Consider the following 24,446-nt stretch of genomic DNA (forward strand, 5'->3'; position numbering starts at 1 on the left):
AAACTACCTACAAGCTTGTGTCATATTGTATCATAGTATAACAGTGAACACGATCCTCCAACCTAAAACTTTCATGATTCGGTTTCATTAAATAATTATATAGTTCATGGTTATTGAAGCTTTTAAACAATCTGAAATAATGTTTTATACTTTCACAACAATCTGTTTTATGTACACGTTATCTCAATGTTCAATAACCGGACCGTACAGTTTAGCGCTGTAGGCTTCAATATGACTCATTATATTGTAATGGTAAGTATTTAAATAAACAATTTAATAATGTCGTCTGTGTAGTGTAACGTTATCATGGCTGTGAATCATGTATGCGAAATTGGACGAAATATGTATTTTATGTCGCTAATTTAAATACGAGATGTTGTTTCCACGAGTTTATATAGATCAATGAACAAATAATTTTGTCTCCGCGTATACTATAATGATAACTAAAATGGTGGTGAAGGCCTATATGATTCTAAAAAAAATAATTAAATTTTTATCATTATTATTACTTTTGTTCGAAAGCTTTTTTTTTATTGCCCGAGCAGGCAGACGAGCATACGGCCCACCTGATGGTAAGTGGTTACTGTCGCTCATGGACGTCAGCAATGCCAGGGGCAGAGCCAAGCCGCTGCCTACCTTTCTTTAGGAGGAAGAATATCTAGGTACACCAGTTAGTCTCGAAGTCTTTTTCAGCTTCACCGGAACAGGTGGATGCGCTCGGGCTATACCAAGAGTGGTGGGGTTTGCAAACAGCTGCCCGATATCCTCCGAAAGAAACCTAACAGTTCAAGGACATGTGCTTTGCGAATGCATCTACAACCGAATCGCATTTGCGACCTGCTGATCCGGCGAGAAACTAATTCAGCGTGCTAATGCTATCAGTTCGATTTCATGCCGAACTTCTTTGACGAGCTCGACGAATACGGTTGCTAAAATCAACATGCCTAACTCCAATGTTACAGCTACAAGCGTCTAACAGAAACATTAGTGTATCGGATCGATCCGTAAGAGCATGACCGGTCACCGTCCTCGTCGAACCAGTCGCTTGCGACGAAGATCTCGACGAGCAAATTAACCTATAGACACAGCCCACTGAGTTTCTCGTCGGATCTTCTCAGTTAGTCGCATTTCCGATCCGGTGGTAGATTCTGCGAAGCACTGCTCTTACTAGGGCCAGTGTTAGCAACACTCCCGGTTTGAGCCCCGTGAGCTCACCTACACGTCAAGGCGAACCTGAAATAGCCTCTGAAGGCTATCAGCATAGGTAGGGAAAAAAAGGGCATGCGCTTGATTAGGACTATAGTTTGTTGCGGGCACGATAAGAAGGTTTGCATTCTGCTGCCCTTAAGAAGCAAGACTGGTTTGTTTGTCTGGTTTTTGTTAGATGATCTCGCGTTCCATTTTACCTTTAGCAACTCAGACAAATAGACTTCGCAACGTGAAAGTTCGGGCCGATATTATAATACTAGACCTCGATTGCTTTGTGACAACCCAACAACTCTAAAAGGAGGAAAAACTTCAGATAGTTCAATGAAAACAAATGTACTACGTACTAGCAAATCAAAACTCGTAAGGATTGTTACTGAAAAAAAAACTATAATAATTTGCCAAACAGTAACCACCCTTTAAATATTTAACTTCAATATTCCACACTCAAGACACGTTGGTCTCCTCTGTCATAATTGCTGGAGACGCAAAAGAAACAAAAAAACAACAGCCACACATAATTGAGACTGTCATCGCGTCAGTGCAAAAGTGGCCTAACCCATAATTTTTCATATTCGCGCTTATATATTGCAATTTATTTAAAACATAATAAATTTTGATGCAAAACAAGCCTATCCCTAGTCTCACCCATAGAGAATAGATGGCTTTGTAAACATTATTTTTTCGCATATTATTTTTGCCTACGAAGCAGTGTAAAAGGAAATTCCAACCTCATTATCTCCATACTAACTATGATAAGCTTAGGACACTTTTGCGCTGACTGCCTCAATTGATAACTTAAAGTCTAAATTCAATGATACTATATAGTCAAGGTCACCAAACACATGACCAAAGTATCGAACCAACAAATTCGAATCTTCACTAAATATTTCTAAAATAACTCTGACCTGAGACCTTAAAACTCATATCTCAAGGTGCCGGTAGCCACTAACACCAGGTGGGCTGTAAGCTCGTCCACACATCTATGCAATAAAAAAATAAAACCTATATCCACCAAAGGGTGACCTCGTAAATAGAAATTATTTAACAAAGTATACAGAATTACAACACACGCCAAACCGAATACAAACACGGCCTCGTGCACAATAGCAAAGAAAAGTTGACAAGGTCTGAGATAACAATGCAAAAACACTAAAGTTCGGTAGGTATATACAGATATACTATATACACATATATACAGATATAAATCAATTAGTTATATATTTCATATTATACGTAAACGGTATATATCTGTTTCTTGTATGTATATATTTTGTATAATAATGTATTGTCTATACTACCCCGCAATATACCTGCTATATTTTTACAGTTTCCAGAATTTATTTAAATGAAACGGTTGTCTGGAAGAGATCGCTTTTAGCGATAAGACCACCTATTGTACAAAAGTATCTGCTTTTTGACTGTTTTTTTTATGTAAATTGTGTTTTGGTGTGCGATAAAGTGCATTTTCTCTCTCTCTCTCTCTCTCTCTACTATACTCACATTATCTAGCAATAACAAATGGTATTTCTAGTTCAAACTCAATCCCAAGCCATCAACACCAATTATTATAACGCATATTTAGCTAATCTAAAAGAACAGTCGACTTTAAATTATACAACCAATTTTTGTTTTCCTACCTATGCTGATAGCCTTGAGAGGCTATTTCAGCTTCACCTAACGTTTGTAGGTGAGCTCACGGGGCTCAAACCGGAGAGTTGCTAACACTGACCCTAGCAAGAGCAGTGCTTCGCAGAATCTACCACCGGACCGGAAACGCGACCCACTGAGAAGATCCGGCGAGAAACTCAGTGGGCTATTACAACCAATAAGATGAATACACTAATACGAACCTGAACCTCCTTTTGAGCTTTCGAAGCATTATCTCGTTCTCGATACACGACCACACAAACTTCATTTTAGCGCAACGAATTTTTCACGAACGCACTTAGGATCCATCGTGTGTATCCGTCTATCTTTATTTACAACATATCGCACGTTCGTTATCGTGTTTAAATATTGATTAAAAATATTTAAAGAAAACGAACGAACCGAATTACCGACCGAAGCAAATGACTAAGAACGAGAATATGAATCATAGGATCAGGTCGGTTCATTTAGAACTTTTTGTTGCGCCTTTTTTAGACTAACTGTAACTTTTTAGCGGCGGTGCTGTAATAAGATCGCGATTACTGTTCTGGACACCTTTCTCTCGTTTGAAGCATACATTTAGTGTTTGTTCTCGTTTAGGGAGCTTCAATAACGTAGTTTTTTTTTTTCTATGAATTCTAATAAACACAGTAGTGCTGTTAGCAAATGTCATTTTGCCACACGCGTGACGAATAAAAAAAAAAACATTTTTATTTAATGCATAGTACTAAACATGGTGTGGCTAACCCTACTTAAATGAACTTTAATAATTATGTTTGCACTTGAGATTCTTTCGTGGTATCAATAGGACGGAAATAATCTGTTCTCAAAATAATGTCGACATAACATAATATGTGGAAAAAAAACATTACAAGCTTATACAGCTTTTTCCACTCTTGCCAGGCGCCTGGTTGTAGAACCGGAAATCCACTTCGCATGTTCATTTTATTTCTACATCATTTGTGAGTGTGTCAAAGAAGAAAACCAATAGTCGAATTTGAAAGAGAACTTGATAAACAGGTAATAATCAAACAATCAAAAATAAATGTCAGGTTCGTATTAATTTGAATGGTGTGTGATCAGATCACAGATAGATACATTATTTTTGTTTTTTTTTTGACACTTTGACACTTACTTAGTGGTAGGACCCCCCTCGACCGGGTATCCATGCGCAAATGGATTCCACAGCGTTAAAAAAAAAAAACAAAAAAAAGGGCGTATTTTGCGAACATATAGAATTTAATATTAAACATAAACCCTTCTGTTTCGTACTGAAACAGATTTTTCGTGTTTCTATATTTTTTATTAATATCGAGTATCAGGCAATACATCTTCAAGACAACACAAATCTTAAACTAGGTGCAGTAAGGTTCGATCTTGCCTGTAGACGGCCGACTAGCCAACCCGAAGCTTGCTGAGCAACCCCTCCAAGCCTACGGGCAGAGGTCGCCGTCGTATAGTAACTTAGTACACGCGTTCCGCGACAGACATTCTTTTATTACAAACAACAAAAATTACCCAACGCAAGTCACGCGTAACCATTAGAACCAGCGACAATTGTTCATCGTGTACCAGTCAAGGGACAGACGGTCCCACCTCCGGAAACGACGCTGAGCCCAGGGAGCGCGAGGCAGTGGAAGGAAGGTGAACCGGTAAGTCTTCAGACTTATTTCGTTCCTTACTGTACATATTTTTTGGTCCATTCGAACCGAATTGCTTAGCGTGACCTTGTGTTGTCTTGAGTTAGTATTCATTTTTAATTTGTAATAAAATAAAATTCACGATAACCGCCATTAACTCGCGCTGCTCCGTAGCCATCATGGCGGATATCGAACAAGATTTGTTTGAACGCGAAATAATTCTTGACGATATCAAACGTACACTACAAGTTGCTCAAATTAATGAACAGCAATTTAGATCTCGTGTTGTAGACCTAACTTCTCAACACAGAAAGTTCTCAAAATTACAATCGAAAATTGAAAAGGTTCTTATAAAATCAAAATGTTTCGATAAAGATGAACAGCTTAAAATTCGTGGTGATTTTAATGATTGCTACTACGCCATAATTGCTCATATGAATAGTTTGAAAAAATCGGATGAAGAGAGTAGACGAATGAGTCGACCTTCAATTTTAAATTCTTCGTTTAACGCTCATAGCGGTGGTTGCGCAGCCAAACTACCCACTTTGCCTATGCCGTGTTTCAACGGGGAACCTACAGAGTGGCCCCCGTTTTATGATTTATTTCGTTCGTTAGTGCACGACAGTGATGCCTTCACCAACACGGAGAAATTCCGTTACTTACTTTTAACTTTAAAAAATGAGCCGTATAATTTAATAAAGTCACTACCGATAACTGAGGACAATTACTTTGTGGCTTTGAACATTTTAATTTCACGGTATGATAATAAACGGGTGATCGCAGTGAAACATATCGACAAAATACTCGATATCGAACCTTGTTCCGAAAGAAACATTCTTACTTTGCGTAATTTACTGAACGTGTATCAAGAAAATATAAAAGCGTTGGAAGTTATGCCATTGCCCACGAAACAATGGAGTTTTTTATTATTGAACATCCTACTGCGTAAAATACCACCCTCAATACGTAAGAGGTTCGAGTTATCTCTAATAAAACCATGCGATATTCCAGACATTGACACGTTAATAAACTTCTTAGAACGTGAGTTATCTGCATGCCAGTTTTCAAACTCAAATTCAGTTAGTTTAAATACAAATGATAAAATGGTCGCACATGGGGGTAGTTCTCGAACATTACCGCAAAATGCATCGCGTGTTGTTTCTAAGTCAAGCGAAGCCACCTTAGGTACGCGACGTTCATTTGCCGCTAGCGTCATTCATGACGTTCCCTTAAGAAATAAAAACACGAAGAACAATATATGTTTATGTTGTGAAGCTCAGCATACGTTAAATAAATGCAGCAAATTTCTAAATTTATCTCCGCGTGATAGATATTCTTTCATTCAAAATAAAAACGTTTGTTTTAATTGTTTAAATGTCGGTCATGATGTGAAACAATGCAAGTCCAATTTTGTGTGTCGCTCGTGTCAAAAAAGACATCATACTTTACTTCATTTTGATTCTCATCGTTTGTCGGTTACAGTAAATAGTGGTATGACAGAAAGTAGTTCTGCATCTCTCTCGCGCAACGAGTCATCTCAATCTGACGTAGCCGCTCAACACGTCATGACCGCGGTGAATCACACACAGTCTACTGCATCGTGTGTTCGGGGTACAGTTTTGTTAGCCACAGCGCTCATCCATGTATATGTGACTCCGCGTATTAAACACATCGTTCGATGTATTGTAGATAGTGGTAGTCAGGCGACATTTATCACAGAGGCTTGCGCGCAGCGTTTAAATTTAGCGCGTAAATATACTAACGTTCCGGTGTTCGGTGTGGGTGATAGTAAGCCTGTATACCCGAATGGCGTCGTAACGTTTTGCGTTACCCCTCGTAATGGGGATCAGCCTTCGATTCCGGTTGAAGCATTTATTTTACCAAAGATTGTTTTACAAAATATGCCAAGCGTTTCTTTACCTTTCACGGAATGGCCTCATATACAGAATATTACATTAGCTGATCCCAATTTTCATACTCCACAACCAGTGGAAATGCTTTTAGGTGCGGACATACTGTCCCAAATATTATTAGGCAATGTGATTACGGGACCACCTGGTTCGCCGATAGCTATAAATAGCATCTTCGGTTATCTATTGTTAGGTAGTCTTTCTTTCAATCACAAGTCTTCCCCTGTTACTACAGGAATACAAGTTTATCATTCAAGTTTTAGCTCATCCTACGATGACATGGAACTAACAAAATTTTGGGAATTGGAGTCGTTGCCTGAAAGGAAAGAGTTCACTCCAGATGAAACTTTGTGTGAATCGTTATTTGTTAGCTCACATACTCGTGACAAAAGCGGACGATACATAGTCCCCCTTCCGCTTAGACCGGATTCCCCGACCTTAGGTGAATCCCGGAGTATAGCTTTAGCTAGATTTAATAAATTAGAATATCGTTTAGAACGTAATCATTTGTTAAAAATGGACTATCACACGTGTTTAAAAGAATACGATGATCTCGAGCACATGGAGTTAGTTCACACTCCGTCCCTGGTCCCGGACAATTCGTATTACATACCGCACCACTGCGTGGTCAAAGAATCGAGTACTACTACGCGAACGCGCGTTGTTTTTGATGCAGGTTGCAAAACTTCCAATGGAAGGTCTTTGAATGACATCTTGTTAGTCGGTCCTAAATTGCATCAAGACATAGTCGATGTTTTACTAAAATTTAGATTAAATTCTATTGCTTTCACGGCAGATATAAAACAAATGTACCGAAACATTTTAATACGCGAGTCGGATCGCGATTTTCAACGAATCCTATGGCGGTCATCATTAAATGAACCCGTACGCGACTATCGACTCCGAACAGTTACTTTCGGCGTTAGTTCTTCACCGTATTTAGCATTACGCACGATAAGACAACTAGCTGTCGATGAGCAGACGCGGTTCCCGTTAGCCTCCGAGGTCCTGAGGGACCAAGTGTTTGTTGATGACGTAGTCACGGGAGAAAGTGACGAATCACGAGCTTTAGTTTTACAACAACAATTAATTGGTATTTGTCAATCAGCGGGATTCGAACTGCGAAAGTGGTGCAGCAACTCGCCCGCGATACTCGCGGCAGTTCAGACGCCAAGTCTTCACGGTGAGCGGCAGGACAACATATCCTTCGCTTCCATGGAAAATGATATGCAAATAAAAGTCCTTGGTCTGCAGTGGAACCCAAAGCTTGACGTCTTTTCATTTTCTGTTCAAGTAGGAACCGATAAAATAACAAAACGTGCGATTCTCTCTCAAATAGCGAAAATTTATGATCCCATGGGTTGGCTCGCTCCTGTCACTTTATATGCCAAACATTTAATACAATTATTATGGTTATCAAAAGTTGGCTGGGACGACCCACTGCCCGTGAATATAGCAAACGCATGGTCGACCTTTATCAATGAGTTACCACTCTTATCGCAATTAGAAATTCCACGTTATGTTTTGCCAAATACATATGCTGTCCAAATTCATGGGTTTTCGGACGCATCCGAGAAAGCATATGCTGCTAGCATTTACCTACGTCTTACGGACTTACAACATAATGTTAGATGCTTTCTTTTAATTGCAAAAACTCGCGTGGCGCCTATCAAACCGGTTTTGACGATACCACGCTTAGAGTTATGTGCGGCGGTATTATTGTCTCAGCTGTGTGAGAGGGTGCTATGTATTTATAAAGATCGTGTGAACTGCGAAGATATATACGCATGGTCAGATTCTTCTATTGTGTTAGCGTGGCTTCGATCACCACCTCACGAATGGAAAACCTTCGTTTCTAATCGAACGAGCGAGATACTCTCACGACTTCCAGCAAGGTGCTGGCGTCACGTTCCATCTGAGGATAACCCAGCAGATGCTCCATCTCGTGGGATGCTTCCTCAAACATTTCTAAATAATGAAATGTGGTTTAATGGCCCACCGTGGCTTGCCCGAGAGCCGTCTTACTGGCCCACGAACAAAAACATTCCTAATACTACGGAGGAAAGACGTAATTTAACAGTAATGCTGAATTCAGTAATAACACAACCGGAGGACGTGGAATACATATCACGCTTTTCCACGTTAGGTAAACTCGTTAGAATTACAGCTCGAATATTTCGTTTTTACAATAATTGTAAGCGAATAAAAAAATCCTATCCTGATTTTATTACGGTGTCCGAGTATGAGTTTTCTTTAATGAAATTAATTCACAGAGTTCAATTATTTTGTTTTTATGAGGACATAAAAAATATTTCACAGGGAAAATGTCCTTCAAATAAACTCAGACGTTTAAATCCCTTTCTTGACAAAGACAATAATTTACGAGTAGGAGGACGACTTCACAAGTCGATTTTGAATTTTGATTCTAAGCACCAGTTGATTCTACCTAAAAAACATCATTTAACTTTTTTAATAATCGATAACGCTCATATCACAAATTTGCATGCCGGACCTCAGTCTGTTCAACATATTTTATTTCAAAGATTCTGGATCTTATCCAGTCGCAATAAATGGTTTCACAAACGCGGACCACTCATACGTGAAGGCACCATTGTCGTGGTACGCGACGATAATCTTCCTCCCTTACACTGGAGACTGGCTCGCGTACACGCTCTTCATCCCGGGTCCGACAATGTTACTCGCGTAGTAACTGTTCAAATCGGTAATACCTTCGTTAAACGTGCAGTAGTCAAACTTTGTCCACTTCCAATAAATTAACTTTTTTTTTATTATTATGTCACTCATTGTTTTTTCTTTTATTTTTATTAGTACTTTTAATTTTCACACATACGTGGTTGAGTTACTGAGTTTTTAAATTCCTTCATAAGTAGTGTTAAAACAATTGCATTATTTTAAGGTGAGCGGCATGTTTCGTACTGAAACAGATTTTTCGTGTTTCTATATTTTTTATTAATATCGAGTATCAGGCAATACATCTTCAAGACAACACAAATCTTAAACTAGGTGCAGTAAGGTTCGATCTTGCCTGTAGACGGCCGACTAGCCAACCCGAAGCTTGCTGAGCAACCCCTCCAAGCCTACGGGCAGAGGTCGCCGTCGTATAGTAACTTAGTACACGCGTTCCGCGACAGACATTCTTTTATTACAAACAACAAAAATTACCCAACGCAAGTCACGCGTAACCATTAGAACCAGCGACAATTGTTCATCGTGTACCAGTCAAGGGACAGACGGTCCCACCTCCGGAAACGACGCTGAGCCCAGGGAGCGCGAGGCAGTGGAAGGAAGGTGAACCGGTAAGTCTTCAGACTTATTTCGTTCCTTACTGTACACCTTCTATTGTAATCGAAATCAAATTCGTTGATACAATTCCTTTATAAATATTAAGTTTACAAATTCTACTGTAATTTTCTTTGTTAAACAACAAGCAGATGCTTCGTGAATGTTCCGGATGCTCCGGAAATATTCGCTTGGATAACTTTGAACGTTCAAGACCTCTTTTATAATAATGCTTAAAATTTCGCTCTAGTCTAAATTCCACGAGTCGCGAATAAGGCACTGACCATAATAAGGTCAAAAGTTATTAAACCATTTAAGTTTCTGTATTCATCTGTACGGAAGAATTTCTCGTCGGATCTACTCAGTGAGTCGAGATTTCGATCCGGTGGTAGATTCGACGAAGCACTATCGTATGGGCAGGTGTCAGCAAATTATTTCAGGCTGAGCCCCGTGAACACGTCTACCCCTTTGCTGAAGTCGGAACTCTTCAAGGCTACCGGAGATTAGGTAGGGTAAAAATACCCATTTGCTTAAAGTGGCGATTAAAGTCCGCACACCGCGTTGTAATATACCACGATTGCTTCGCGGCAGATCTGGGTTTTACCAGTACTTGCAAAGGCTAATTAATTTGGTGGATTCAGTATTTGGATTGCATCTTTAATCTGATCTACGATTTTAGTTTTTTTTTAGTGAACGAATTGCCTGTTGGACATCACAACACGAATGCCTTCACCCCGAAACTCAAGGTCGAAATCTGCATTGAACTATAGAACGTCTGTCCTACCCTTGAACCCGGAACGCATGGCATCTTTTTGAAGTCGTCGTGGCCTAAAGGATAAGACGTCCGGTGGATTCGTATCGAGCGATGCACCGGTGTTCGAATCCCGTAGGCGGGTACCAAGTTTTCTAATGAAATACGTACTTAACAAATGTACACGATTGACATCCACGGTGAAGGAGTAACATCGTGTAATAAAAATCAAACCCGCAAAATTATAATTTGCGTAATTACTGGTGGTAGGACCTCTTGTGAGTCCGCACGGGTAGGTACCACCACCCTACCTATTTCCGCCGTGAAGCAGCAATGCGTTTCGGTTTGAAGGGCGGGGCAGCCGTTGTAACTATACTGAGACCTTAGAACTTATATCTCTTATATCTCAAGGTGTGTGGCGCATTTCCGTTGTAGATGTCTATGGGCTCCAGTAACCACTTAACACCAGGTGGGCTGTGAGCTCGTCCACACATCTAAGCAATAAAAATAAAAAAACTTCGCGGCAGAATTAAGCAGAATGATCCTACCAAAAGTGCAGACTTATACAATACAACCTACCACCGGTAATACCACACTTGTTAACAAATACTTTTTAAATCGCACCTACCCTGGATAAAACCACAGCACCTCGAGTTCACCGGGCGACTTATCTATTAGGCCACGGATGCCTCAAGAATTAAACTAGTAACATAAAGGTATTTCCTTTGGTTATTTCTTAACAACCTTGTATATAAATTAAGGAAACGACAGTAAGTTAATTTTTATTTGTAAATTATTTCATGCTTGGTGATCAATAAAAAAATGGATAGTTATTCAGTCTGTAATAAAATAAAATTTCAAAACATCTGGAATCCACTGGATGCAGGCTACGTAAGACCGGTTATTGTGGCGAAGCTTGTGGGAGACCTATGACCAACCATGGACGTGTGTAGGCTAAGAAAACAAACAAAAGAAAAAATAAATAAAAAGGTTTTTTGGTCGACATTTTTTATCGATATAATACCTACTATGAACTACACTATACATTGTTAGGCTAATGCTTAACTAATTTATCACTTTTACGTCCATAAACAAAGTAGGTCAGACTGATAAGTCAATTTCTGATTAATTAACAAAATGCCTTCAGATCCCATTGATGCTTAGTAAAAACACGCTTGAATGGCTGGCTAGCACGCGATCCTCTAAATTTATAGGACCTTGTGAATATTTTTTACAGTACCTATTTATTAAGCATAGAATATTATTGCCTAGTAGGGTGGACGAGCTCACGGCCCACTTAGTGAAAAGTAGTTACCGGAGCCCATAGACATCAACGTAAATACCGCCACACTTTCTTGAGACATGAGTTCTAGTGTCCGTTTTTACAGTACAACAGCTGTCCCACTCATCAAACCGAAACGCAGAATGCTTTCGGGAAGAAATAGGTAGTGTGGTGGTACCTACCCGTGTGAGCTCACAAGACGTCATACCATCAGTAAAATACCAGTAAAATCCATCATTTTCATAAAATCATTTTAATATGATTGCTCATTGAGTTTTCTCATTTTGGCGCCAATACATTGTACAATATTTTGCGATATTAAAATGGAGTGGGGTGATAAAGAGAACCGAATCGCTGTGATTGCATTACACAAAGTAAAATGTTTGTGTACCGGGCTATTAATAGGTGCAATGAGACCTCTGTTTGTGACAGAAAAAGATCTGGCCGTCCACGTAGTGTTGGTACGAAAAAGGTGGTCAAAGCAGTAAGGGAAAGAATTCGAAGATATCCTGTCCGAAAGCAAAATATTTTATCTCGGGAGATGAAGATAGCACCTAGAACCATGTCGCGTATTTTAAAAGATGACTTAGAACTTGCAGCCTATAAGAGACGTACTGGTCATTTCTTAACTGATAATTTAAAAGAGAATAGGGTGGTAAAATCGAAACAACTACTGAAGCGGTACGCAAAGGGAGGTCATAGAAAAATTTTGTTTACGGATGAGAAAATATTTACAATTGAGCAACATTTTAACAAACAAAATAACCGTATTTATGTTCAAAGCTCTAAGGAAGCTTCCCAATTAGTCGACAGAGTGCAACGTGGGCACTATCAGACTTCAGTGATAGTTTGGTGGGGGTATTAGCTATGAAGGAGTGACTGAGCCATACTTTTGTGAAAAAGGTATCAAAACATCGGCACAAGTGTATCAAGATACCATTCTTGAGAAGGTAATGAAGCCCCTTAACAACACCATGTTCAATAATCAAGAATGGTCCTTCGAGCAAGACTCGGCGCCAGGTCATAAAACTCGGTCTACGCAGTCTTGGTCGGAAACGAACGTTTCGGACTTCATCAGAGCTGAAGACTGGCCGTCGTCTAGTCCCGATCTTAATCCGCTGGATTATGATTTATGGTCAGTTTTAGAGAGTACGGCTTGCTCTAAACGCCATGATAATTTGGAGTCCCTAAAACAATCCGTACGATTGGCAGTGAAATTTTTTCCCATGGAAAGAGTGCGTGCTTCTATTGATAACTGGCCTCAACGTTTAAGGGAATGTATTGCAGCCAATGGAGACCACTTCTACTAAGCTTTTTAAATTGTTTTATATTTATGTATTAAACTAACACACTGTAAAAGTAATAAATGTTATTTGCAATAGATTTTTTTTTCCTTTGTCTCAGTATTTATGGCTATAATATGTTTGTTACTCAATTACGCAAAAATGCCTGAAAGGATTTGGATGAAATCTCAAAACCTGACCCGAGTTAACACGTGGAATATTTTTACTGTAGTGAATTATATGTCTAGGGCAACACCGGGTATCTGGTACTACAAATACCAATCTGTATTCGGTGGTACGTGATTTTACGTAACAACGTATCCAGAAATCGAATACTAGATTAAAGACGAGACAATAATACGAGCGACTCTATATCCCGGGTAAATATAAAGTTTTTTTTTTATTGCTTAGATGGTCACTGGAGCCCATAGACATCTACAACGTAAATGCGCCACCCAACTTGAGATATAAGTTCTAAGATCTCAGTATAGTTACAACGGCTGCCCCACCCCTCAAACCGAAACGCATTACTGCTTCACAGCAGAAAATTTTTTGAACTAAAAATGTAGAACGCTTCACGAGTTTGCGTGTCATCCTTGCGCAGGGGTGTTTTCAATCTCACTGATTTACGAATTTAACGCGAATGGAATCACGACTTGCGTCTTGTTCTATAATTTAGTAAAAACTACAATGCGGTTATTATATACGTACGCATAAAAAAACGATTAATTCGCTGAATAATGCCCATACAATAGTACTTACAATTGTGTCACAGATATAATAGGGAAAACCAACAGTTTAATACAATCATCGTTTTATAATTTTAAACAAAATGAATGTAACTGAAATACGAATAATATTCAGTGGCACCGTCGGAACTGATTACCCGAACCTTCTCGAAAGTTCTACATCGAAATCTAAGCATTTGCAATAACTATTTAGTAAGAATAAATTGGAATTTCCGCTTGAGCCGCGCTAAATGAAGACTGTCAACGAAGTGGACCGAAAATATTCGTTGTGCCTTTTAAAGTAAAGTAAAATAAAGTCGTCGTGGCCTAAAAGGATAAGACGTCCGGTGCATTCGTGTTGAGCGATGCACCGGTGTTCAAATCCCAGGCGGGTACCAATTTTTCTAATGAAATACGTACTCAACACATGTTCACGATTGACTTCCACGGTGAAGGAATAACACCGTGTCAGAAAAATCAAACCCGCAAAATTTTAATTTGCGTAATCACTGGTAGTAGGACCTCTTGTGAGTTCGCACGGGTAGGTACCACACCACCCTGCCTATTTTTGCCGTGAAGCAGTAATATGCAACGACAGCAGCAAGCCGCAATAATTCGGTTTGAAGGGTGGGGCAGCCGTTGTAACTATACTGATATCTAAGAACTTATATCCCAAGGTGGGTGGCGCATTTACGTTGTAGATGCTATGGGCTCCCGTAACCACTTAACACCAGGTGGGCTGTGAGCTCGTCCACCCATCTAATTGAATGAGCTCACGAACCACCAAGTGTTAAACGGTTACCAGGGGGTCCTTAGACATCACAGCGTAACCCACCTAAACGGTTGGTTCGTTCGTTTGTCATCTATTTCATGTACATAAAATATGTGAACGATCGGTTGGTTCTTTGTCGTCTGCTTCGTCTGTCTTTTAGGAAGGCATTGAAAATAATCCCTGCCAGTCACATTCGTTCTCGTTCCATTTCTTTTGTTTCTATTTTTAAACACCACCTGTCAAGTCTCTCTCTAAGTTTATGTCCAGTCATTGTAGGTCGTATGTCCTGTCAAAGATGTTGCACGCCACGACACCACCATAATACATAAGATCGGAGTCTCAATTGTAATGTATTATGGCTTTACCCACGCGAAAGCCTCGCGGCAGAAATAGGTACGGACTTCATTTACCATGTTCACGAAGATGCACTTAAAGTGACTTGTTAGGCCACGGCGACTTCAATCTTCTTCGATCTTCTCAGCGGGTCGCGATTCCGATCCGGTAGTAGATTCATTCGCGAAGCAGCTACTCTTGAGTTGCTAGGTCTCCCTTGGAGGCGCTCGGTTAGCTGTTACCAAATCTCGCCCCTTCTGGCTGAGCCCTTGCTGGCCCATCTGTTTTTGTGAAACTGGAAAGGCCTCCGTGCCACCAGTAAACCAATCAATAATAATAAAAAAAGAGACCTTCAAAGAAAATTATAAGAGGATTAACCATTCCTAATGAGATCGTCCGAAGTGGCTTAATAAGTGAAATGACCAGTACACTCGTACCTATTGATACGTATATTTGATTTCAAACGTCAGGGTTTGGTAACGATCTTTCTTTATAAATACGCATCTAAGGATCTGTTCACGAAAAACTTCACTTCAGGGTGAAACTAAAAAATCGAGCCCGGATAATTTATTGACTTATATATTTAATGATGGGTAAGAACTATAGTAAAACCCGCATAGGAAGATGGGTAGGTTCTCTTGCCATTTCGGTGAGGAGCAGCCGTGAGGAGTCCCGTTTTGAAGAGTCAGTCAACCGCTTTTGAAATGTAGTGTTCGATGTTTAATGTATTAGTGATAATCACGTTATGATCTCTATGGATTAATCAATTAAAACCATGCAGGTTGTGTCTGCCGATCGTAAGATAGTAAAAAAACAGTTAAGAATGACGCTATGTATTGTCTAAATAATTTTCAAATTCAAACCGAATTTTAATTCCGACAACGTTTATCGAGGTGCAGGCAGCACGTATACAATATTTACGAGTTGGCTATATATAGTACGGGGTGTACACAGACAGACAAAAGTTCAATGCACGTGTGTTACATCGATTTACGTCTGGCAAACAGCCAAGTACTTAGCTTTATGGCCTAATCTCGCTTCCTTACAAAGTAACAGTTTAAAAAAAATTCAACATCATGTGTCGCAGAATCAGCTGATTTATCCTCAAGAATTGCATGTTAAAATCTTTACTTACTTTTGTTACATTCAAAAATAAAACAATTTTGCTTTCACCCTCAACCAGTATTTTGATTGACTGATTTTAAAGTAAAATAATGCGTGTACTTTGTGTTCTTTTGCGTTCATGATTTAGCCTTTAATAGGCAACCTTTTTTTTATACCTAATTATGGGACTGAAAGTCACAACAAACTGAAGAAACACAAGACTACAGACTAGGTTTACGATATTATATTCTAATTAGAAATTGTAGTGTTTACATTTTTAATGGCATAGATGGGCACTTAACCCACTTTGTGCTGTTACTGTAGCTAATATACATCACATTGTAAATGCCACTATCTACCTCGAGATGCAAATTATGTTAAGACTAATTTCAAATAAAATCTGCCTAGTACCTATTTATGCTTGGAACCGGAAAGAAGATGCAAACTATGTTAAGACTAATTTCAAATAAAATCTGCCTAGTACCTATTTATGCTTGGAACCGGAAAGAATTACATTTTTCGAACAGAAATAGACAAATTTTTTTTATTGCTTGGATCGGTGGACGAGCTCACAGGCCACCTGGTGTTAAGTGGTTACTGAAGCCCATAGACATCGACAACGTAAATGCGCCAACCACCTTGAGATATAAGTTCTAAGGTCTCAATATAGTTACTACGGCTGCCCCACACTTCAAACCGAAACTGCATTAAGTACTGCTTCACGGCAGAAATAGGCAGGGTGGTGGTACCTCCCCTGCGGACTCACAAGAGGTCCTACCACCAGTAATATGTGTGGTGTTATGAACTCATATAAACAGGACAAATTGTCACCCTGTACCATGGGTGCTTAGTATGGGATCTTTGAGTGCTCTCTAAGCTTTTCGATAAGTACTTGCTCATTATGGACTTCTCATCTTTTCATTTTATTTCATTGATGTAAAAAATATTTTACTAAACCAATATTGTGCACATTTTATTACTTTACTGTTTACCTATCAGGGACACCGCACCTTCAACTTCATAAATGGGATCTAAAGTATTTTTGTGCTGCATGTGTGTAGTCAAACCAATCTTGATTTGACTACACACATCTCATACTTAAAGCCACATGAAATTGGTGTATATGGTAAATATAAATAGATTACCACCAATTTCATGGGGCTTTAAGGATGAGATCAATATTAACATCGATCAAATATAGTAATTTTCAAAAAGGGTTTTCTGAATAATTTTCAATGCAAGAACAGACACCAAATGTGCAGTTAACAAGCCTTATTTCTAACACTTATTTTTTATTAGTACTGAAGTATATAGACACTATGAAACATTCAAATGTATTGTATAATGACTAGTTTTATATTATAAAGCCTACCTTTCAAATTGAACTACACAGCTGTTTCCTGCAAGAAATTAACAAGGTGCTGACTGGTGTTGGTCCATGCAGAAATATAATTGGGATTATTCCCGGAATATAATAATAATAATACTAGGTTGTCTTTAATAATAATAATACTAGGTTGTCTTGTGGGCCCTCTCAGGTAGGTATCACCACTGTGTCTATTACTGCTGTGGGGCAACTGTGGCAACTGTTTTACTAACTATATAAAACGAACACTCTTAACTCATATCTGAAGATGGATAGCGAGATTCACATTGTTATTTACATAGTTAATGTGTAAGGGTACTGGTAACGAGTTTACACTAGGTCCTTGTTAGCTGGATACAGTGGTCCATGAGCTCATACACCCATCTAGATAATAAATAAAAATTGTAAATCACTTGTACTTACAGTAAATTTATATTTTGCAAGTTTCAATTGTTTACACGGAAAAATCCTTCATCACAAGACCTTAGTAAGCACATCACACCTTTGGAAAAAAATTGTCTCTCAAGATTTTGCCATAATAACATAACAATGAATGCACTGGATATCTCACCAATTACACAAGAATCACTTTAGACAGTATTTATAGAGCACCCATTAATTCAAATTATTGAAGAAGTTATTAAATTGAAATATTCCTTTATAAATTTATAAATAAAAAGTGTCAAAAAACTCATAATAACCTGGCCCTTTTCTAAGGATTAACGATTTGTTAGGAGTCTTTTATAATTTTTACTAGCTGTAAAACTACAGAGAAACTTATTGACATTTAAGAATAATCTAAAGCAATACTGCAAAAAAAAATTAAAATACCATTTTTGTCGTTTTCCGCAATGTGTGGACATAGTGGACATAATTAAATTTGCTGATGTGGTTTATTAGTGTTTTCAAAATTTTCATTGATATACAATGTTTCTAATACTTGGCAGTTTTCATGGCCACGGATGACTTATAAATTGCAAAACGTTCCGATAATAATATAAACGTAAACATTAGCAACAAAAAAAAACATGAAAACAATAGAATTTTGTTGATAAGAGATAACAATCTCTATTTATAATTCTTTGACTACACGAAAAGAACCAATATTTTTGGGACATCTCTTAAAAAAGAATTCACATCTTTCAGTTACATATATATTATATAAATATAAATACTTTTTCCTTAAAACATAATCCCAACTTACCTTGTAAAAGGTCCACCCTTTTTACTTAATTGAGCCAATATTTTCTCCACTGTCTGTCTATCACCAGCGCGGGCTGCTTCCAGCAACTCCTGGCCTTTACCCATGGCTTAATATTATTATTATCACACACAAAAACAAAATTTAAACGCCAATTTACATTTTTACGCTAGAATTCACTCACTACACTTTACAACTTCATTGATCGCGCCGCCATATTTGAAAATTTTGACATTAAAGCCCAGCCCATGACAGATACAAGGAAGGGGAATTTGACGAAAATCAAAACGGACAAATTCATGTTCAAGTAAAAAAATCTATTAAAATTAGCAGACTGACATAAAATTAAAAACAGTTTGTCCTATCGCCTTATAATATTAATAGTTAATTTATTACAAAATTACTGATTTCTAATTAATTTACATTCCCAGGGAGACGAGCTTGCTGATCCACTCGATAATCGACACTCGACAGTGACCAACGTTCCTTTTTTGAACCAGACTTGATCAAGCTACTTACTCCGTAAGTCTCTTTTCACTTCTTGGTACAAGAAAGATTAAAAAGGTAAATTTAGTGTGAGTCAAACTAATTATACCAACCAATCAGTTCAATTTGAAAATAGTTTTTCGAAAAGTAGTGAAGTATGATAAAGAAAGTATTTGTATATTTATTGAAAATCATTCATTTAAATTAATAGATTTTAATTAAAACACTTCTGCATTACTTAGGAGGTGTACTTTAAAAGAAGTAGCAATTATAGTACTTTCTTTTAACTATAAAGTTTTGCTACTGTGACGCCATTTAAAAGTGGCTTGTTCTAAAGGACACTGTCGATTTAGACAAACTCTTGACCTACTTTAGCTTTTAGCTTTCGATTTCATATTTTGGATGATAGCATATTATTTAATGTGATGCGCATGAACTTCAGTATCCAGCCAACATCATATTGACTATGACGGATGGATGGATTGTTGTAGCCCTGAAGCCTTTCAACTTTCACCAAAATGGGAGTAACTGCCCAAAAGCCTCCGAAGGATGCTTCTCAGCTCAAGAACAGGTATTTTACTAGTGTATTTATTAACGGATCAGAATTGAGATTCACTCAGTATCACATCACATTTAATGAAGGACATAATATTATAGCTTTCAAAAAATACCGTGGACGAAAGTTTGTTCTGAAGCTGGATGTAACTAATTTATGTGTATTATCTATAGCTGGATGGTAAATGGTTGGTAAATATGTAAGGAAACACACCGGGTATAAATGTAATGATTCTAGGTAGTTTGGGTAAACTCTGCTTCAGTGGTAGGTGATACGATGGTAAAAAAAGACCATCTCAAACTATCCTTTAGAGCACATCCCTACTGCTGCAGAGACAGCAATGTGCCATCACGGTTACAGCCGTTCGAGCTTACTGCGTCTTAAATAACCTTAGGTGACATGCGTGTGCTGCATGCGTGTCATCATTATGTGACATGCGTGCTGACGAAGAAGCTACCCTGGATATTGGAGGTGGAGGTCCTCGCTGTTGATTACTATGCAACTTTGAAATGTGGGAGCGTATGCATATATATGTCTGCCCCTGCATGCTGCATGAGCAGATGTAGTGTCTTTGTCATCCGAAATAAGTAAGCACACAGTAAGTAATAAATAAGTAAGATCACAACATCTGCAAATACATCATGTTCCGGAAGCAGGCGGCGGAGCTTGAGAGAGAGCGCCTTCAACTACGCACTAACTCAACCCGTCGTTGCGAGTCGAAGGTTTGGAAGGGGATCTCACCCGAAGACTGGCCCCTTCCGTTGGTCGGCTTGGGAACTGCTGAGGGACACTCAAGAAGACGACGTTTAAGTTGCTTTATCAGATGTCTTGCGAAAGATCAACCGGTTGCTAGATGACTCCACTCGCAACACATGCTTGTCATTGACGTCACTGTCAAATATGATTTGTCAGATCGAGTATCAATGTCAATGCAGCCTAAACTTCAGTGCTCTAAAATTTGTACGTAAACAATAGACTGTGAATTTATCATGGTTTTTATTACTATTAACTTATCAAGTTTATTACTTTCAACAGGAATACAACAAACAACGCGCTTTTGTTATTACGTAGACCAGTAAATTTTAAACGTATTAATGATTATATTTATTGGAATCATAGTCTTAATGAAACGTAGCCTAAAACCGCCAATTTTGATTTGTTTTTTTTGATACCTACCTTTGTGTTTATTTCTCAAGTTCAGTGAAAATCATGTTACTCAGCCAGTGCATTGACTTAATAATCATATTGTTATTTTTATCGTTTGTGTCCGTCTCTTCAATTGGTATGTAGTGTGAATTTATTTGCTTTCTTACTTGGAGTTAGGATTCGTTATTTAAATCGTTAGTAATCGAAACGGAAGGAAATCAATAATAAATTACATTTTCCACGGCCACTTGGCTGAAATTGTTCATATAATGACTGCAGCTTTGAATCGAAATTCTTATGATTTTCCGTTAATTGTAAAAGAAACTTATAGATTATTCAGATAACGAAGTATTTTAAATTGCGATTATACTTAAGTACTATAATACAAATTATTTATATAAAAATTTTGTAAAGGACAATATTTTGATTCAAATAGTGTATGGCAAATGATAAGTCCAAATATAAGAAAGGTGTTATGATGAATGATTTCTAATGCTCATAGACATGACGAACAGCTGACTTGCCTCTTGCTCTTTAGGACTCTCGCTCATATGGTGAGGGGGTAATGTCTATCTCAATGACATCACTCTGAAATCTGTAGTAAAAACAACCAACTAAAGTCTCTCAGTAAACATAGAAGGTTCCAAATCTTTTTTATTCCATATTGAATATGTATTTAAGGAAAAAATAATGTTACAGAAAGCATGGAGCAAATGACCATTGAACTCAAAGAACCAAAAACAGATGATACCAAAGACGTTTACAATGGCTTTATATACTTAAACCATTCATCTATAATACAAATAAACTTAAACAATTCAATCGAGGAGTTATCATTCATAATATTCCAAGTTCATAGTCATTTGTATAAAGTTACAATGTATAGAAATAAATTTCAAAGTGATACTTATGAATATGGAACTAATATTGGCCTGTACAGTAAAATAGCCGAAAATGATGTTTTCTATATTAAGAACATGAATAATGATATAGATTTAAAACTATATCTTGCAATACAAGGATATAAGAAACAGGGTAAATATTCAGTTCATTTTATACTACTCAATATGCTTGTGGCCCATCTAACGCTTATATGGGATAGCCGATACCATGGTGATGTGATGTTCCATGGCTATACCACTCTTCAAATCGAAACTGATAATCTTATAACCATAATAATATCATACATTTCTATGAGATCATTATGTATTCTGGTCATTACTTTTATAGAGCTATTGATGCTTAATGAAAATTAAACATCTAGACAAAGAGCAAACAAACATGCTTACCACATGATTTTGTGCCCAATCAAAGGAATCAAACTCATGATCTTTAAGCAATTCAGTCAGTTGCATTAACTAAAAATTCTGTTAAGATATTTCCAAATTGTTTATATTTTTAATTGAATTCCTTTCAATTCAGATCCTGTACCCGGTGGGTGCAATATGGAGTCTCATGTTCCTGTCTCAACTGATCTTGTAATACAAGAGTTCTCAGATTACCTTTATGTTGATATCGCACCGGCACAAAACCCCCAAGAGCCAAATTGCTTAAATCCTTCCCAAGTTTCAGTCAAAGTCTATCTTATGTATATGCCCGAACGTAACTTTGATGCTGATGTGTACTTTGAAAGCATCAAAAGTATGATGAACTTGCCAAGCATTGAGAAAAATGGAGTTATTGTGAGTATCTTAACTTGGATCTTATAATCATAATTTATCAAGCCATGACTTAGCAGATACGTTTATGTAACTGTAGACTTCTCTAACAGCTAGAGTACAGAGCTGTTGCAGGGTTTCTGTTTTTTACAAAAAAAAATTGACCGATTTGTTTTTTACAAAAAAAAATTGATCACAAATTCTGTGCTGAGGAGTGTTTATGCTTAATTCAGCTATAATATAATATTAAAAAGTATTTTAAGACTGCATGGGTAGGTGCCATCATAAGCTATCATTCTATTTCTGCTATCAAAATGGCAATTTTTTTGTGTGGAACAGCTGTTATAAAGACAATATCCTCATGTCTCATGGTATGCTGTGGCATTCATTTTAATTTGTCTATGGGTCCCTCTAACCACTTAATTCGGGCTGATTGTGAGCTTGTTCACCCTTTGATGCCCTTAAAAAAGGTTTTTCAGTAATATCTTCTATAACCTATCTATCTAATATCCATAAGAAGGGGTTTTGTGGGCTATATTTACATTCACAATAAAACAATAATTAGTACTTTCATCAATAATGTAATTGCTCATTAAAATTATTAACTGTAATATATATTAACATGTTTTTCTTCATCTTATCGAAGTGCATAATCATAGTTAGTATTTATAATAAATTAATAATTTATAATTAGCTTGATTAATAATAGCTTAGTAGCAAAGCCCAAGATCAGAACAGATCAGATTACATAACACAGGACATTCGTTAATCTTCTTTTGTTTATTGCCTTTGTTGGCATAGAGTCCACCTAATGGTAAGTAGACACCATCGCTCATGGACCTTAGGATACTTAATACCAAGGATACATTAAAAATTTGATGCAAAATCGATTCTGATTGACTGTTCTTGATCAAATCACAACTTTATGAATTTTATAATTACAAAAAATGTCGCAATAATATGTTGTAGCGGAATAATTTTTTGTCGTCACAAATTTTAATGATGACCAAAAAGAGCTTCTAATAAGCATTGACTAACTAAGTTAAGATACCCAACATTTTTCCACCAGGGAACAAAAAATCGCGAGAGCAATCTCTCATTACAACTCGAACAGTATTATATCTTATTTACGTCCAACATCGAGAAAGCATCAAAAGCTCTTATCCGAACACGACAAGGCAACGCAAAGCTGCCGTGGCCCGAAACATGTCTTGTCCCCCGGATTCACTCTCGGTGCTTTTAGACCCATAAAGCACCGGTCGCACCTTGATCGAACTAACCCATAGATAGCTCACTAAGTTTCCGATCCGGTAGTAGATTCTGCGAGGTACCGCTCTTGCTAGGACTAGTGTTAGCAAATTCTCTCATGTTGAGTCTCTGAGTTCACCTACCCGTCAGGGCATAGCTGGGATAGCCTCTTAGGCTACCAGTGAATAGGTAGGTAAGAGAAGACCAAAAGTTGGAAATCACGCTTGTCAATTCTAACGAATTAAATAAATAAATACTAACAATCACGCCACGTTAACTGGTCCCGTGCTAAGTTCGTAAAGAACTTGTGTTACACGTACCAGAAAACGGAAATAAATGTAAGATTTTATTATACACATACATATATTTAATATACATCCATGACCCTGGAAAAGACATTTTATATTTATCATACAAATATATTCCCTTGTAAACGTAACCGATGGAATCAGGTGCCCGCAATGTCGAAGATGATGCAAATGCGTCGTATCGTCGGCCTGTATCCCGGGACGGGTATGGTGTTCGTTGCCGTAGCCAAAGCCGGCGCCGACGGCTATGCCCTCTACGTGCCAGCCCAGACGTATGGATGTTCACCGTTTTCAAATGACGGATGCGAACTTATTAGTAAGTGCTGATTGGTTACTAGTTCCGATAAACGAGATCATCTTAAGACCGAGCTTAATATTGAATTGCTACGTATATCTTAGAACGTGAATCTTTGGATTTTCTTGTCATTTATGTTTTCTTGTCAAATATGTGACTCAACTCAAGAAATACACTACAGTTTACTGATAAATATGGATCGGCTAAATTATTGCAGAGATAA

General features: G+C 37.8%; 2 protein-coding genes across 12 annotated transcripts in view; one reads left to right on the forward strand and one right to left on the reverse strand.

Annotated features, from left to right (window-relative positions):
- LOC101743013 (ankyrin repeat and sterile alpha motif domain-containing protein 1B) overlaps window positions 1-18,829 on the reverse strand; it is a 181,218-nt gene extending 162,389 nt beyond the window's left edge. For 4 of the 6 annotated variants that reach the window (XM_062672016.1, XM_012697209.4, XM_038015275.2 and 1 more), the window contains exon 1: window positions 18,530-18,829. In XM_062672016.1, the coding sequence (XP_062528000.1) occupies window positions 18,530-18,633 (104 nt within the window). In that variant the 5' untranslated portion in view covers window positions 18,634-18,829. Of the gene's footprint in view, window positions 1-3,059; window positions 3,294-18,529 lie in introns of those variants that run through there. The other 2 variants (XM_062672015.1, XM_038015274.2) reach the window with 1 other exon arrangement.
- LOC101738517 (transmembrane 7 superfamily member 3) overlaps window positions 3,378-24,446 on the forward strand; it is a 28,186-nt gene continuing 7,117 nt past the window's right edge. For 2 of the 6 annotated variants that reach the window (XM_004922794.5, XM_012697236.4), the window contains exons 1-4: window positions 19,946-20,850; window positions 21,414-21,749; window positions 22,137-22,396; window positions 24,073-24,244. In XM_004922794.5, the coding sequence (XP_004922851.1) occupies window positions 20,778-20,850; window positions 21,414-21,749; window positions 22,137-22,396; window positions 24,073-24,244 (841 nt within the window). In that variant the 5' untranslated portion in view covers window positions 19,946-20,777. The other 4 variants (XM_038015277.2, XR_009974832.1, XR_009974834.1 and 1 more) reach the window with 4 other exon arrangements.

Source organism: Bombyx mori, chromosome 14 (genome assembly GCF_030269925.1).
Source record: "Bombyx mori chromosome 14, ASM3026992v2".
In the NCBI taxonomy this organism is placed as follows: Eukaryota; Metazoa; Arthropoda; class Insecta; order Lepidoptera; family Bombycidae; genus Bombyx; species Bombyx mori.